Source organism: Stylophora pistillata, chromosome 11 (genome assembly GCF_964205215.1).
Source record: "Stylophora pistillata chromosome 11, jaStyPist1.2, whole genome shotgun sequence".
In the NCBI taxonomy this organism is placed as follows: domain Eukaryota; kingdom Metazoa; phylum Cnidaria; class Anthozoa; order Scleractinia; family Pocilloporidae; genus Stylophora; species Stylophora pistillata.
The window spans coordinates 21,666,316-21,680,541 of NC_142529.1; the positions used below are offsets into that span (position 1 = coordinate 21,666,316).

The following is a 14,226-nucleotide window of genomic DNA, read 5'->3' on the forward strand; positions in this document are numbered from 1 at the left end:
CTTTGTATATTGGAATTAACTTTGCCTGTTTAAGTTTAGTAGGATAACTCCCAAGCTCAATTGAAGTATTAAATATATTTGCTAAAGAAAAGAAAGAATACTACTAGCGGATTTTAAAATACGAGTTGGACACGAGTACAGTCCATGTGCTTTGTTGTTCGGAATAGACAGAATTTCGAGTTGAAGTTCAAAGGGGGTCACGGGAGCACAAAAGAAAGAATTAAGGAAACTAGTTTGGCGATAATAATCACCTAAATGGTGTGGTGATTGAGGCAACTTGGAGGCTAACTTATGTCCAACAGAGGCGAAATGACCTTTAAGAATAGTGGCGATCTGGGATTGGTCTTGTGTGAAACCACTATTATCAGGTTTTTTGATTTTGCTGATGGATTTACGATTCCCTCTCCTGTTTAGCAGATTATTTATACCTACCCAAGTCTTCCTAAGTATGTATGAGATAGATAGATAGACTTGTTTATTAAAATCACATCGCAGTAAAATACTGAATTGCGCAATTTTTACAAGCTACTACTATACAAATATAAAATATGATGACTTAAAGTTCTATTAAAAGTTCTATTACGGTACATCTCAGCTTGGGTTGGTTATAGCCTCACCCTTCACGAAAAACGAATTAGCAAAACGCTTTTTCTTGGCTGCTGGTACATTGTACGTTCTTTGGGGCCTTAAATAATAATGAGGGCAATGGGTTTCAGGAATTAAGTAATGTAGTTTACTGTCCTGATTATGTATGTCTGTCTGTCTGTATGTATGTATGTATGTATGTATGTGGGTATGTATGTCTGTCTGTATGTCTGTATGTATGTATGTGTGTGTGTATGTCTGTCTGTATGTATGTATGTATGTACGTATGTATGTATGTATGTATGTATGTATGTATGTATGTATGTATGTATGTATGTATGTATTTACGATATTTAGGCAAGCTCAGCTTGAAGCTGGTTTAAATGGGGGCCTGTATATCCCACCATTCCGCCCCAGGGGAGGACATGCATCACACAGTAATCTCGTGTGTGGGAATTAACTTCTTCTACCCCCAACCCTGCGCAGGAGACGGGACCTCCAATTATTCGTCCTTATCGATCCGAGAAGACTAGAATATCTAACCATTTCTTCATGTTATAGAAAGGTAGCAAATTCTTCTCAATTATTTCAAGACCCTGAGTGTTGGTCCGGCCGGGGCTCGAACCCTCGACCTCCCGCACAACAGTCCAGCGTACTAACCATTGGGCTAACTGGGCCGCAGTCACTACATAAGTTGTCTGTCGATTCGCTGTTTTGTTTTTCAGTAGTTTCTCCAGCTTTACCATTTTTGCCGCGGATTTTTTTTTCCTTTGCCAATTTTGCCCATTACTCCACAGGCGTCCCAAGTTCACGTCTCGAGCAAGCGAGCAGCGAAGGATTATTTCATGAATGCGTCACGCGTTGTGTGACGCGGTGTTAAGTTACGCGAGCAACCGTTGAGAATTTGAATCCGTTAGAAGGGATGGGGAAACATGGTCCATTTAAAACACTAAATACGGCAAGAGTTCCATCAGGCGGTGTGCGCACTCTAATTGCGTTGCATCGTGGTCGTAAAACAAAATTTGAGTCATTTGTATCTTGACGCGTTGTGCACATCTTTGGTGCCAGCGAGATACGGCGTGAATATACGTGGATTGTAACGGGAATTCATTGTCTGTTGGCATTCCTTCGAAAGTTAAAACGTTTGACGGGCCTGCGCGACTTCTGTCATTCCTACGTGACGAATCCGTTCTTAGGAGGCAACTGACGTTCTTTAAAAACATTCTAAAGTGCAATCCGCCTGAGAATCTCGAAACAAATGGCAACAGTCACACTCGCAACCGATGGTGGGATGAATAAATTCAAAGTCAGTAATTATATTCCTTGACACGAGTTATTCCAAATGTGAATTGGCCCTCGACATGCAAACGCATACTAGAGAGACAGAGATCTTGTAATAGACGGACTTTTTCCACCGAGCGTAAATACGGAACTTGTAAAAGGAGAAGCCCCACGGGGTAACCCGAAAACACTGACCCCCAGTCCATGGACCCTCTACGGACCTGGTCCACGGACCCCTACAGGGCCCTGTGCGGACTGGTCCACCGACCCTTTACGGATCCCCCTTTACGGGCCCCCCATGAAAAGACAATAATAACGATGACAACTTATAGAGATTTGACTCACCGTTGTTTTTTGTTCGCGGTGGCGAAATTTTGAATATTCCAAATATTACCGTGGCAATGAAAGGAGGAAAAAAGCCGACTAAAAAGTAAAAAAAAAAAGGAAGGAAAAGACCGATAACTTAGCTGACTTGTGTATATATATCCTTCTGCATTCGCTGCCACCGATTGCCTCCGCCATTTTGTTCGGTTCAATCCCCCGCGTGTTCATTGACTCGACCTAGGTTTCACAATATAGTGCTCCTTCGACAAAGAAAGACGTCCAAGGTCACTACCTCAGTCTCTAATTAATAGCATATTCATAAGGCGGGATTGTAGCTATTCACTAAGAGACCAAGAAGCAATAAGCACACCTAGATTCAACACTAGATTGTTAAAGGACTCTTTAGCATATAGAGGTTCGGTGCTATGGAACTATGTTAACCATCATGTCAAAAATGTAGGTAGTTTAGGAGGCTACTCAGGAGAAATAATCATTTCACAAGCTTTATTTTTACTAGTTTATCAGGTTCGACGGCTAGGAATAGATTAACTGACTACAAGTATTTTTAAGTTGAGAGGAAAATTGAATGTTTTACCGTATTATAGTTTCTTATTTAGTTTGGAATGTGTCTTAGTATAATCAATAGTTGGCTAGATACTATTTTGTTAAGTACACGACCCCACAAACTTTTTAGCTTTAATTCTTATCGTGTATAAATAAAGATTCTATTACTATTATTACTATTATTAAGATTTAAAAGCGCTAGCGAATGGTAGGAGACACACAGGCCTATCAACACTTTTCAACGGTCGACTGCCTTTTGCTTTCCGGTTTTCCGGCGTGTCGCCTCACTAAAGGTAGAGGTTTTCATGGATCAGGTGACTCTTTTCATTGCTCTAATTAAACTGTCCTTCTGGCATTCATTGATCAAGATAGAAGATATACCACACAACACTCGCGATTATTTAATTTTCCTTCTCTAATGAAAGTAGATTTACAACACGATTGATAAATTCCCTCGCAGTATTGACGCTATGTAACGTAACACACTAAACACAACAATGGGCCTTTTCGCTCCACAAAGGGGTCTAAACACTATCACTTAAAATGCATAAAACATTTGTACCGTTGGAGCATGTTTGAGAGCGTTTGGTCAGACCTGTTGAAAAAGAATCAAGTCTTTGAAAGGCTTCGAACTACGTCTTACAACGAACTTGACGAATTTTACGCAGACCTTTTTTAATTCTAATACGTGCATCTCCATGAACAGTGCCAGTAAGTGTTTTTTTTTAGAACCCTCAGAGAAAAATTTCGTATTAAATTATTTAATTAAGTTGTGAGTTTACAATTAATTTTTAATCATCAATAATCTTATTTATCTATTAATTTACCTTTATTTTTTTTAAATTTAGTATTTTCGGTCATTCCGGGAATTCCGGGTATTCCAGGTGTTCCGGTTCCGATTCCAGATTCCATCATTTCCTCTTTTCCAAACTACCCACTTTGAACGAGTTCAATAGCAAGGTCACCAGTTCATTTTCGATAAGGTGTCAGATTAAGCGGCTGGTAAAGATCGCGGCCTTGCACCATTTTGGAAGTAAAACAGGTAAACGAGTATTTTTATGACTTTTACTTTTAGCGACCGATTCGGCGATTCATCCTTTGGGCCGGTGGAGTTCTCTGCAAGAAATTTTCGCCAGTTCCAAAATTAAAAATTTCCTTTTCACAAAGTATAGTTTGCCATTCGCAAACTGACAGATTTCGAGTTCGCACATTACAGCTTTTCATGTCGCAAATTACAAATTTTCATTTCGCAAACTGACATTTCCATTTCGCAATTTTGCAAATTAGACATTTGCATTGCACCGTGCAGAGTTTTAGTTCAAGTTACAGAATGAAGTTACAAATTGAATTTCGCAAATTACTTTGTAGGCATAGAAGCACTACGGCTTCTGGACCCAGTATGCATTGCCGACCACAACCGGCGACAAAATATTTATTTAGCTATAACAACTTTATTTGAAATAATAATATACATGATATATTATTGTTTAAAAGAAGGGGTTAAAGAAGGGAGGAACTTAATCCTCATTGTAAACTATACCTCAGCTATAAGTATATGATACTTTGAAATATATTTCCACACACTGAAACAATTTTTCATACAGGTAATATCTATAAATATAACATCTAAGGAAAAAGCATGAGCGCTAACCGGCTGCTATTGCACTGCTCCGCTAGAACTCATAATTTCAACGTCGTCGTCCCTTCCATTTGCTAAATAACTCACCGAAAAGTTTTGAAATGGCTTTGAGATATTCTAAGTCGTTTTTGATCGGTCTATTCGGGTCTGGTAAAGCATCTCAGCCGTGTTGCTGCTACAACCTTTGGCGACGCTTGGCCGACCTTGGAATTTCAAGAGCAAAACCAACTCTAAGGGGCTTCCGCAGAGGAAAACGCAAAGTTAGAACACCTAATGAGCACCATATATTGCAATCAGTGGTGGCTACAAACGGAACGAGGTCAATGGAGCCGTCATTTCATGGAGAATCCAGCGTTTACGATGCAGTTTCAGATTTGCATAATGGAGTAGGGAGTCATTAAATATTCAAAATGACACCTCAAGAAATGGAACTCTAAATGAACATCAAGAATCTCAAGTTCCCGCGCGTAACGCACTGAGTAACTCTAATCGGTCTACGCATTACTTTGCTCCAAAAATCATGCTTTTAAACGTCATGTCACTGGTACCGAAGATGACCGAAGTGAGTGAATGTATCCTTCGTAACAAAGTTAGCCTTGCATTTATTACTGAAACATGGCTCAAGTCGTCAGTCTGTGACTCGGTTATTATTGTCATCCCTGGGTATTCTGTTCTTCGGAAAGATCGCTCATACGATCGAAAGTCATGGCGGGACCTGTCTCTATCTAAAAAACGCTAGCTATAAGAGACTTGACGATCTGTCTTGTTACAATGATCATGAGGTGTTGTGGGTTAAGTTGCGCCCTAAACGCCTTCCGAGAGGTTTCTCGTCCTTGATTGCAAAGGTTGTGTACCACCCTTATTAGACTGCAACCGAGAATGGCTGCATGCGTGATCATCTGTTTCAATCACTCCTCCTCGCCGAGTTTCGCTTCCCAAATTGTGCTTTGATTATTGATGGGAACTTTAATCGGCTGGATATAAAATCGATTCAAAGGCACTTTCGGTTGAAGCAGATTGTTAAAAAGCCAACCCGGAAAAATGCGATCTTGGACTTAGTGTTGACTAACATGCCTGGTTTCTATGCTGATCCTCAACACTTTCCATCCTATGGACTCTCCGATCACCACACTCTCACCGTGGAACCTAAAGAAAGAATAGAGTGCGACAATCTCCAAAATTTGTACTGAAGCGTGACAAGCGAGGAAGTCGGCGAGCCGAGCTTGGACGGTACTTTGGTACTATGGATTGGTAAACACGTATTTGGAACAGAAGTAGCCTGCAACACAGGCTACTCATCGGGGCGAGTAAACGATTCAAGCTCACGATTGTTTATCCGGCCCGTCATGTTTGAGTTAGAGTTAGAGATGAATGTAAGATTATGTAACAAATGCAATTTATGCCCTCCGGTAGCGTTTTAGTCTCAGTGAAACAAGAGATCGGATTATAATTTTTAACGTTGTTCAAAATAAGGCTGTTATCGTGGTTCGTCTTCTGTTGATTTTCTCATATCGCGCGTGCAAGAGTGAACTTTTACCATCTCGTGCTCTAGACAGAAACATAACCCTTCGATTAAGTTTTTTCGAGAGAGAAAGGTCCTTGCTTCACCTGAAACTCCTCCGAAACACCAGGAGCAAAAATTGTCTGCCTTTTTGAATTGACAATCTACTCGCAGCAGACAAAAAAGTGCTTGACAAAAACAACTTGCGACTGTTGATTTGGATGTCATGCTCTCCTTCTTATTAAAACGGTGACAATTTGACCCATACATATGATAAACTGCAATAACTCAATGCACCAACTCGGAAGGAGACATGGCCCCTTTATTTGACAAGCATTTCATGCCTTGTCTTGGAATTATGTGAACACCAGGTACACTCTGTGAGCTGCCAGTGCCGTCCAAAGGGGAAACTAGACTTTCTCCGGGTGCGGGAGCCAGATAGATGCACTGGCGAAACTTGGGACACCGGTTTGGCCACCCTGCTGCAGGGCGAAGAGAAATGACATCTTTGCCAGGCCATGCGCTTCGGCAAACAAGCAGCGAACCTGGAATCGGCACTGATTCTTTCTCTAAAGGAACTTTGGTGCTGTACGGTGGGGGTATTACAAGATAATTTGGTCTAATTAACTGAGTTGATCTTGTTAATTGGCCACCGTATAGAGATTATAAAGATGATGTTTCTTGCGTCAGCCCTTCATGATTCGCTCTGCTAAAGGGTTAACGCTCAAAACGTCAACTGCATAATTTCTCTTTGTTTCTCTATTGTTCGCTCGAGCATCAGATGAAGATGGAACGAAAATTTCTTGAACAATCTCATCTCATATTCATCTCGATACAGTATGTTGCTAAATGCCAGAAAGTATTTTTACTTTTTTTAGGTAATACCAACATTCACTGCTGTTTGTTTTACTTCAATTTAAACAAAAAACCAAGCAAAATGGAAAAATGTGTTGTACAGCGGAACCTCGATTTAACGAAGTGCCATGAGACTGGGGAAATTAGTTCGTTATATCGAGGTTTTTGTGGCATACATTTTATTGTAACTTTAGCCGGGTTGAAGCCGAAGTATCGTTCGTCATATCGAGGACTTATAGTGGTTATATAGTGGTTCGTTACATCTAGGTTCCACTGTAGTATATCATGAGACCCCCGCCCCCTCCCCCCCGAGTTAACGTTGTACGAAGACCCCTACATCTACTAGTGTGATTAATGGGAAGAGGAGAGGGGTGCTTTCTTATTTATAAGAAAGAGAAAGCACATAACTCCCGCATGTGATTAACATATAACTTCTCCTTATTATTTCCATACTTTTTCCAACAAACAGGTAATGAGAATACTCAAACTTAACAGGTGCAAATTGTTTTCTTGATCTGACACCAAACTCTCGTAACAGATTTACAAGGAAATGTGTAGCAGCTAGAGAGGAGAATTAACAATCAGATCTTAGGATTGAAAGAGTTAGGATGCTCTCACTTCTCATTATTTCTTCTTTTTTCCTTAGGTGCAGATCTTTAGCTTGATCCTCCATTATGAAACCCGTTACAAACAGAGGAATTGTTGAGCTGAATCCATCTTCTACCGAAGAGGAAGCGAAAAAACTTTATGATTCTTGGGCTGCAAATTATGAAGCGGTCAGTTGGTAAATTGCTGTAAAAATATCACGCGCGTCGGCCGCAGAACGCCCGCGGGAAGATTGGAAACGAGTCGCGGAGAGGTTTGTCGGGGGTCTGGCACTAATAATGAGGCAGTCTTTGACTCTTTGCAGATTTCTCACCGGCCTGTATAGTTCAAGGCTTCGTAGTTTCCCGTCGGTGAACAAGCGCTTTTTAAAATGAGAACCTGCTCGAAGGCTATTGTAACAGTGTCTCCCAGAATTCTAAATTTTATTCATATCACTTCATTTCTCCGTTCACGTCTGTCTAAGCGAGCTTGGGATAATGAAAGCAATGGAGTGCTCAAATACCAGGGTGCATTTAACTCGCAGCAAGTGTGCTCACAGAAAAGGTAACTGTATAAGTGTTGATAAAGTCCTTCATTTCTGTTATCCAGGACTTAGAGAATCATGGCTATAAAGCACCAGAACTATGCATGGAAGCTTTCCACAAAGCCATGCGGTCTGAAGAGATCTTTCCTGGTGCAAACAAAGACATAAAGATCCTTGATGCTGGGGCTGGTACTGGACTCATTGGCGAGATGCTGGTTAAACAAGGCTACACAAACATTGATGCCCTGGATCTTTCACAGAACATGTTAAACGAGGCTAAGAAGAAGAATGTTTATAAGCGGCTCATTTGTGCACCTTTGAGTGATGTTCGCATAGAGCAGATAAAGACCGCTCAATATGATGTGACATTGTGCGCAGGTACCATTGTTTATGGTCAAGCCAAGCCTGTAGCACTGGATGAGTGTATACGTCATGTAAGACCAGGTCAGTGCAGTGCAGTCCGTTATCTCACTAACGTACTCTAAAGTTGCATGACGTTTTGCTCACGGTCACACAGTCACGCAAGATCTCACTAAGCTTTTTTCCTCTTAAAGGGGGCCTTTTCATCTTCACTCTCCGAGCGGACTCTTTCGACCCAAAGTATGGTTATTGTACCAAGTTTGATGAGCTGGAGAAGGCAGGAAAGTGGAGCCTTGTGAACAGAGAGCTGCGAGAGCTGTACACTGACCCACATGAAGAACGCTTCAGGGAATGTTACTTGATCACTTACAAAGTGATGCAAAACTAACTTCCACAGCATTGAAAAAAAATTGAGCTTGTTGCCACAGTTGTCAATGATTAATTCATAGAAGAAGTGTACTTTCAGAAATCATGTAATTTTCATTTCCTCCATTTAATTTAGAAACATCGATGAATTAAAAGTTGATGATTAAAAAACATTATTATATGACGAAGAAGTCCTGAGGTAAATCTAAGCGTTCAGATTGGTTCTTACTTGGCCTGTATTTTGCCGTATGGACCGTTTCCCCGGTAACGGTCAAAAGCGGTGTAATTTTGGTCACGAAAGCCGCAAATTAAAACACACACACACACACGCAAACAAGTTTGCTAAGAGTGCCCTATGATTAAGTACTCCTTCGCCTGCTCGAGCCGTACTAGGAAATATTGGTCCTCGGTCATTTTTGTAAGCCACGACCTTGGGTCAATATTCCCCACCACGGCCCTTGCACTCGGTTAGTATAAAATTATAATTTATTTGTACCATTAGTACCAAAAAATATGATTAGATTAAAGAGGGGGGTGAATAGGGGTATGCAAATCCACCGATCCACTACGATTTGATAACCAAATCCGTCAGTCCGTTAAAAAAAGTGTGAAATCCGAATCCGTTCGCTATTTGCCTCGTAAAAAGGTGAAAAACACACCTTGAGCTGTTGTGTGTTAGCTAGGCAATGGCTTGCTCATCGAGCGAATTGCAATCGGTGGGGTACACTGTCACGGATAAGGCCCGGGGGGGACTCCCATATGAAACAAACGGAGATGCCCGTCGGAAATTTTAAATTTAACCGCCTAAAAGAGACCATCTGGGCGTGGCTTAAGCAAATTTTGACCCCTAAAAGAGACCGCTCATGTTCATGCATTGTCTCTTTAGCACTTGGTAAAATAGAAAACTAGTTAATGTTGAGGTAATACGGTAAACAAAACAAGTTAAAAACAAAATTTTACTTCTGTTTCTCTTCGCGTAATTCTGTATTTCTTCGCGGAATCCTAAACGAGACCTTGGCGGCTTAAAATATTGGCGCTTTGCTTGGAACAACCTAAGCGAGTCCAAAATCCAAAATTTACACCCCTAAGCGAGACGACGAGCATCCCGTCTGTTTCATATGGGAGTCCCTTCCCCCTCCCAGTGCGTTACTAGGGAGCTTAAGATACAGACGTTTTCGGGGCGACGGCGACGTGGAGACCGATTAAGATTGGGGCGAGATTGACTGCGCATGCGGCCCCGCCGTCGCCCTCACGTCGACGATGTAAGATCAGTGAGTTTGCCGTCGTGGTGAAAACATGAGTTGATATTGTTTATTTTTTTTTAATATACTGCCAATTTTGTCACTTGTATTAAAGTGATTGCATTATCACATTTCGCACAAGTCATCACACGATGTCTCGGCCAACTCAAGAGACCTTTTCATGTTTTCTCTTTAGGTTAAAATGACCGAAGCAACAGTGAAGTCCAAATCGTCGAGGTAAGTCTTGGGCACGTACGCGCACAGTACTTGAATTCTACCATAAAAGGGGAATTTTGCTTGCTGCCATTCCTCTTATTAATTCGTAGATGCACCTGGCAAAGGTACACCTCAGATCTATGGAGGTTTCTTTTAGGTTAGTGCGTAGTCTTGAGGGGCCGTAAGGGGGTTTCACGTGAAACGTGATCGGACTAATTTATTTTCTGTGATCCGTAATCTAAAGGTTTTAAAATTCGTGAACCGTGAATGATATGATTGTCGTGATACGTGAAACAGAGAAATAATTTTCCGATACCCGTGATAACAAACACGAAAACGACCCTTTTTTCCGTGAACGGCTACGAAGACCCCACAAAGGACCTCTCCAGGTGATCGCTGTGTCTGTTTTCTTCAGCTTGCGTGACCAAACAATAGGGTTTCGCATGACCCATTGATCCAAAAATAAAGCTGATGCGACCTTTGACACCAACGATCAGGTCTTCAGATTATTCATTGTCTGACGTCTTGTCTTCATTTCTCACGACCCACAATGTCGAAGAGCGAAGTCAGCGAAGAGCCGTTTCGTGTTTTAGAAGGGGTTGTCTACTTCGTTGATCCCAAATCTCCTGGATCTTTCAGTTTTCTTGGGGGAAAGGAAAGGATCAGAATTCCCCTGAAAAGAGAACATAATTCCCTCGATGCCCTGAAAAGGCATATTGCTGAACGCGCGGGCCTCAAGGCCGAAGCTGAGAAGCGGGGAATAGGGTCGTCTATTGATCTTAAGCTGTGCAGACTAGCCAAAGGCGCAGAGGGCAGTAAAGCTTTCTCAATCAATACACAAGCGCAGTGGAACATGAAAAGGCCGCTTTTTGTCGATTCTGCAGTTTTACAAGGTTAGCGTTTTCATCATGAAAATTTGATAAGAGATCGTAATTTATGACACGTGTTACTTGAAAGTCACGTGTGAAAGGTATCTGATATCCATACTTTCGTGTTAATTGTTTTAATTCGCGTTAAATTTCTTACATCTCTTAGGGCCTGTTTACATGGAGATGGGGTGACCCCCTTAGGAGGGTCACCCTTCTAGAAGGGGCAAAAGATAGCCCCTTTTACATGCAAAGTCTTGTCTCCAGGGCTATCGCGATTATTGAATTTGGCACCGAGGGAGATAATTGCGCGGTCGCTAAGTACAAAACAACCAAAATGGCGGACAAATGAAGTATTTTGGCGGTAAATTCAATTTTCCTTGCGCTTGCCTCTTTGGCTGCGGTTTTTCAGTGCTGTGGGTTCTTGCTGTCGTATCCCCTAATAGAGAAACGCCGACAAGAGCGAATGGCGCTACAGGTAGCCGCCCAGCACAATGTTGCAATGCGACGAATGAGGCATGTACGAAGGAGAGCCATTTTGTCGCTGAGGGAGAATTTGGGGGAATCCTGGTCGCACAGAGCAGTGGCGAAGGACGCTTTTCGTTTTCCCTGTGAATTCTTTGATTTTTCACGTGGCAAGCCCTCTTCCATATCTTTCCGAGTCGAGCGGCTTTCTATGGTACTCTCGTCGACCACCTATTCATGATCATCTATGTCTTTTTTCGAAATGTCGACACTGTTGTCCTCCGACTGTTTCGAACTCTGTTCAAACAATTTGGCCACCACAGAACGGCGCAAATATTCCTCGGGCTTATACGCGCGCGAAGCCATTACAGAGTTTCGCGGCAATCTGACAGTAAACTGAACCCACAAAAGTTGACCCTTCTCGGAGGGTGACCCTACCTCAAGTGTTTACATGGCAAAAAGTTGGCCCTCGCAGGAGGGTTACCCCACCAAGCAGATAGGGTGACCCTACCTCTTATGTAAACCAAGCCGGAAAATACACAAGGCAAGGGTTACCCTTCTAAGAGGGTGCCCCTTCTAGAAGGTCACCCTATCTCCATGTAAACAGGCCCTTAGAATACTAGAAGTCTAGAAAAGTTTTATTCAGTCTCCCCTACATATTTTATTTAAAGTTTGCTTAAGAATCGACAATTTTCTCAGAAATTATACAGAAAGTGAGTCATTGATGAGAGCCGTGATTTCGGTTAGGGTCGTTAGAGGCGATATTTAAGACACCTCCTGAGATAATTCTTGATGATCCTTGATCGCTCGCTTTGCAAAAAGGGCGTGTTGACAATAATGAGAAGACCTGAGAATAGGAACAACCTAGGAAGACTAGGAAGAGAATATTCGGACAGATTTTTTTCTCGACTAAACGCAACTTAAATTTAATTTTTATGGACTACGAAAGAGACTGGAGTGAGGTTTGAAACTGCCCAGAAAAAATGACACCAATATAAATGTCAAAGTAGATAGACATAAGACAAAAAGGACGTAGTCAAAAGATTATTATTTGATTAATTAATTTTATTGTCATTATTTTCTTTCAGTCAATGTTCTTAAAAAGGAAATGGTCTTTTCGAAAGATTCCCCGGTGATAAATATCACAGTTGCTGGTGGCGAAGAACAGCAAAAGAGTAAAGTCATCAAACGAAAGCCAAGAGGTGGAAGGAAAAGGTCAGCTTCAAAGGTAGAGGACGACCACCTTGTAAAGCGCCTAAAACAGGGCGAAATTCAGTGTCGAGCGAAATGAACGACAGACCAAGATGTTGGATGACCTAAATTTGGCTATGTGCGACTAAAAGAAATCGTTAAGAATTTTTGTTATTATTAACAGTCATGATTTTTCCTAAAATTTTATCATTTTATTACTATGATGGAGACGATGATGATAACGATGATTGTTTAAATCGTCTTTAATGTATTTAGTTAATTAGCCTTTCAATGTGTTTGTAGCTCTGGCAAGTATGTTCAATAGCATAGCGGTCAATGAATTTACTATAAGGTGTGGTCGTTGCCAGAAATTAAAGAATGTACCAACGGACAGGACTCCGCAGACTAAAGCCCGATACTTTAAAAGAGTACGTAAAATGTTGAGCATCATCCTTCAAGCTTGTCTGCGGAAACATTTCTATTTAAAGCTTCGGAAGTTTCACTTTGAAGTATCATCATCAATTTTACTTTAAAAGAAAACCACTGGAGAAGACCATCCAGAGAACTTCTGTATTGTCAAAGAATAAAGCAGGTGTTTAAAATTAATTGTTTTCTTAAAAAAAGTAAAGATCACTGGAGGTCATATGTTTGTTGCTGCCTTACAGATCACTTTAATACAACTTGTCAAAACGTCGAAACGAGGAAGATAATGCTAAGAAATACAATGCAACAATAGATGGAATGAAAAGAAATATGGAAGCCTTCCTGAAGAAGAGTGGAAGCCGCGGTGGAGATCAAGAAAGTCAAAGTGATGGAAGTGTAATGTGAAACGTCGGCTCACCGTAAAGGAATATCAGTGGGAAATGACAGTGATCGTGATTTAGAGTTAGACAACATGCAAGAGTCTTTCACATTATTTGTAAGATTGTGATATTATACTAACCAATCTGTCACCATCAGCCTAAGTAAAACATTTCTTTTACTTTTTTTTTTTTGTTAAAGATCCTCTGATCTATTTACTTCCCGATGTATCTTAAGGTCTTTTGCAAAACGACGTATTTAGTTGTTGTTACACCGATAGTCACAAGACAAGATGAATCCACATTTATAATATCAGTTCTAATTGCTAACTTTCAATATTGAATGATATCAGTTATTAAAACTTTTAAGACTTCAGTAGTCAAGTGGATCGTGTATTTTTTATATACTTGCAATTACAGATTTCAAGACAATTGCCCTGAGGCAGCGGCATCTGCAAACGAGTTTGGAGACATGTCACAGTGTGACAGTGACAGAGAGATTGAAGAATTCAACGAAAGACTGAAATCTTAAGCGACTGCCTGTCTGCTGCAGAGCAAAGCTGTGAAACCGAATCTGACATTACCAATCACGACACAATCACGAGTTGAGCGCTTTCTGAAATACATTAAAACGACTGTCAACAAGATTATATATATATAGGGTCAGGCGACAAGTCTTTCTCATGTGTAACTTTATTTTCCGTGAACCGTGAAACTCGAAAATTAATTATCGTGTTTCGTGATTTGCGTTTTTTAATTGCCATGAACTGTGCGCGTGACCCCCCCTTACGGCCCCTCTAGTCTTGGACTGAAACGTCATGTACTTAAATAAAGTTCTTATCG

General features: G+C 41.1%; 1 protein-coding gene, 1 long non-coding RNA gene and 1 pseudogene across 2 annotated transcripts; all 3 read left to right on the forward strand.

Moving 5' to 3' along the window:
* Positions 1 to 3,730: 3,730 nt before the first annotated feature.
* Positions 3,731 to 8,750, forward strand: LOC148720588 (methyltransferase-like protein 27). The gene is made up of 4 exons (XM_088739741.1): positions 3,731 to 3,796; positions 7,396 to 7,525; positions 7,944 to 8,322; positions 8,433 to 8,750. The coding sequence occupies exons 2-4, from the start codon at positions 7,424 to 7,426 to the stop codon at positions 8,624 to 8,626; spliced, it is 675 nt and encodes a 224-aa protein (XP_088595867.1). The 5' UTR covers positions 3,731 to 3,796; positions 7,396 to 7,423; the 3' UTR covers positions 8,627 to 8,750.
* On the forward strand, positions 4,181 to 7,383 carry LOC148720589 (uncharacterized; annotated as a pseudogene).
* Positions 8,751 to 12,053: 3,303 nt separating the features above from the next.
* LOC148720590 (uncharacterized) lies at positions 12,054 to 13,762 on the forward strand. The gene is made up of 2 exons (XR_015993392.1): positions 12,054 to 12,620; positions 13,249 to 13,762. It is a non-coding gene; the product is annotated as an uncharacterized LOC148720590 (long non-coding RNA).
* The last annotated feature ends 464 nt before the right edge of the window (positions 13,763 to 14,226 follow it).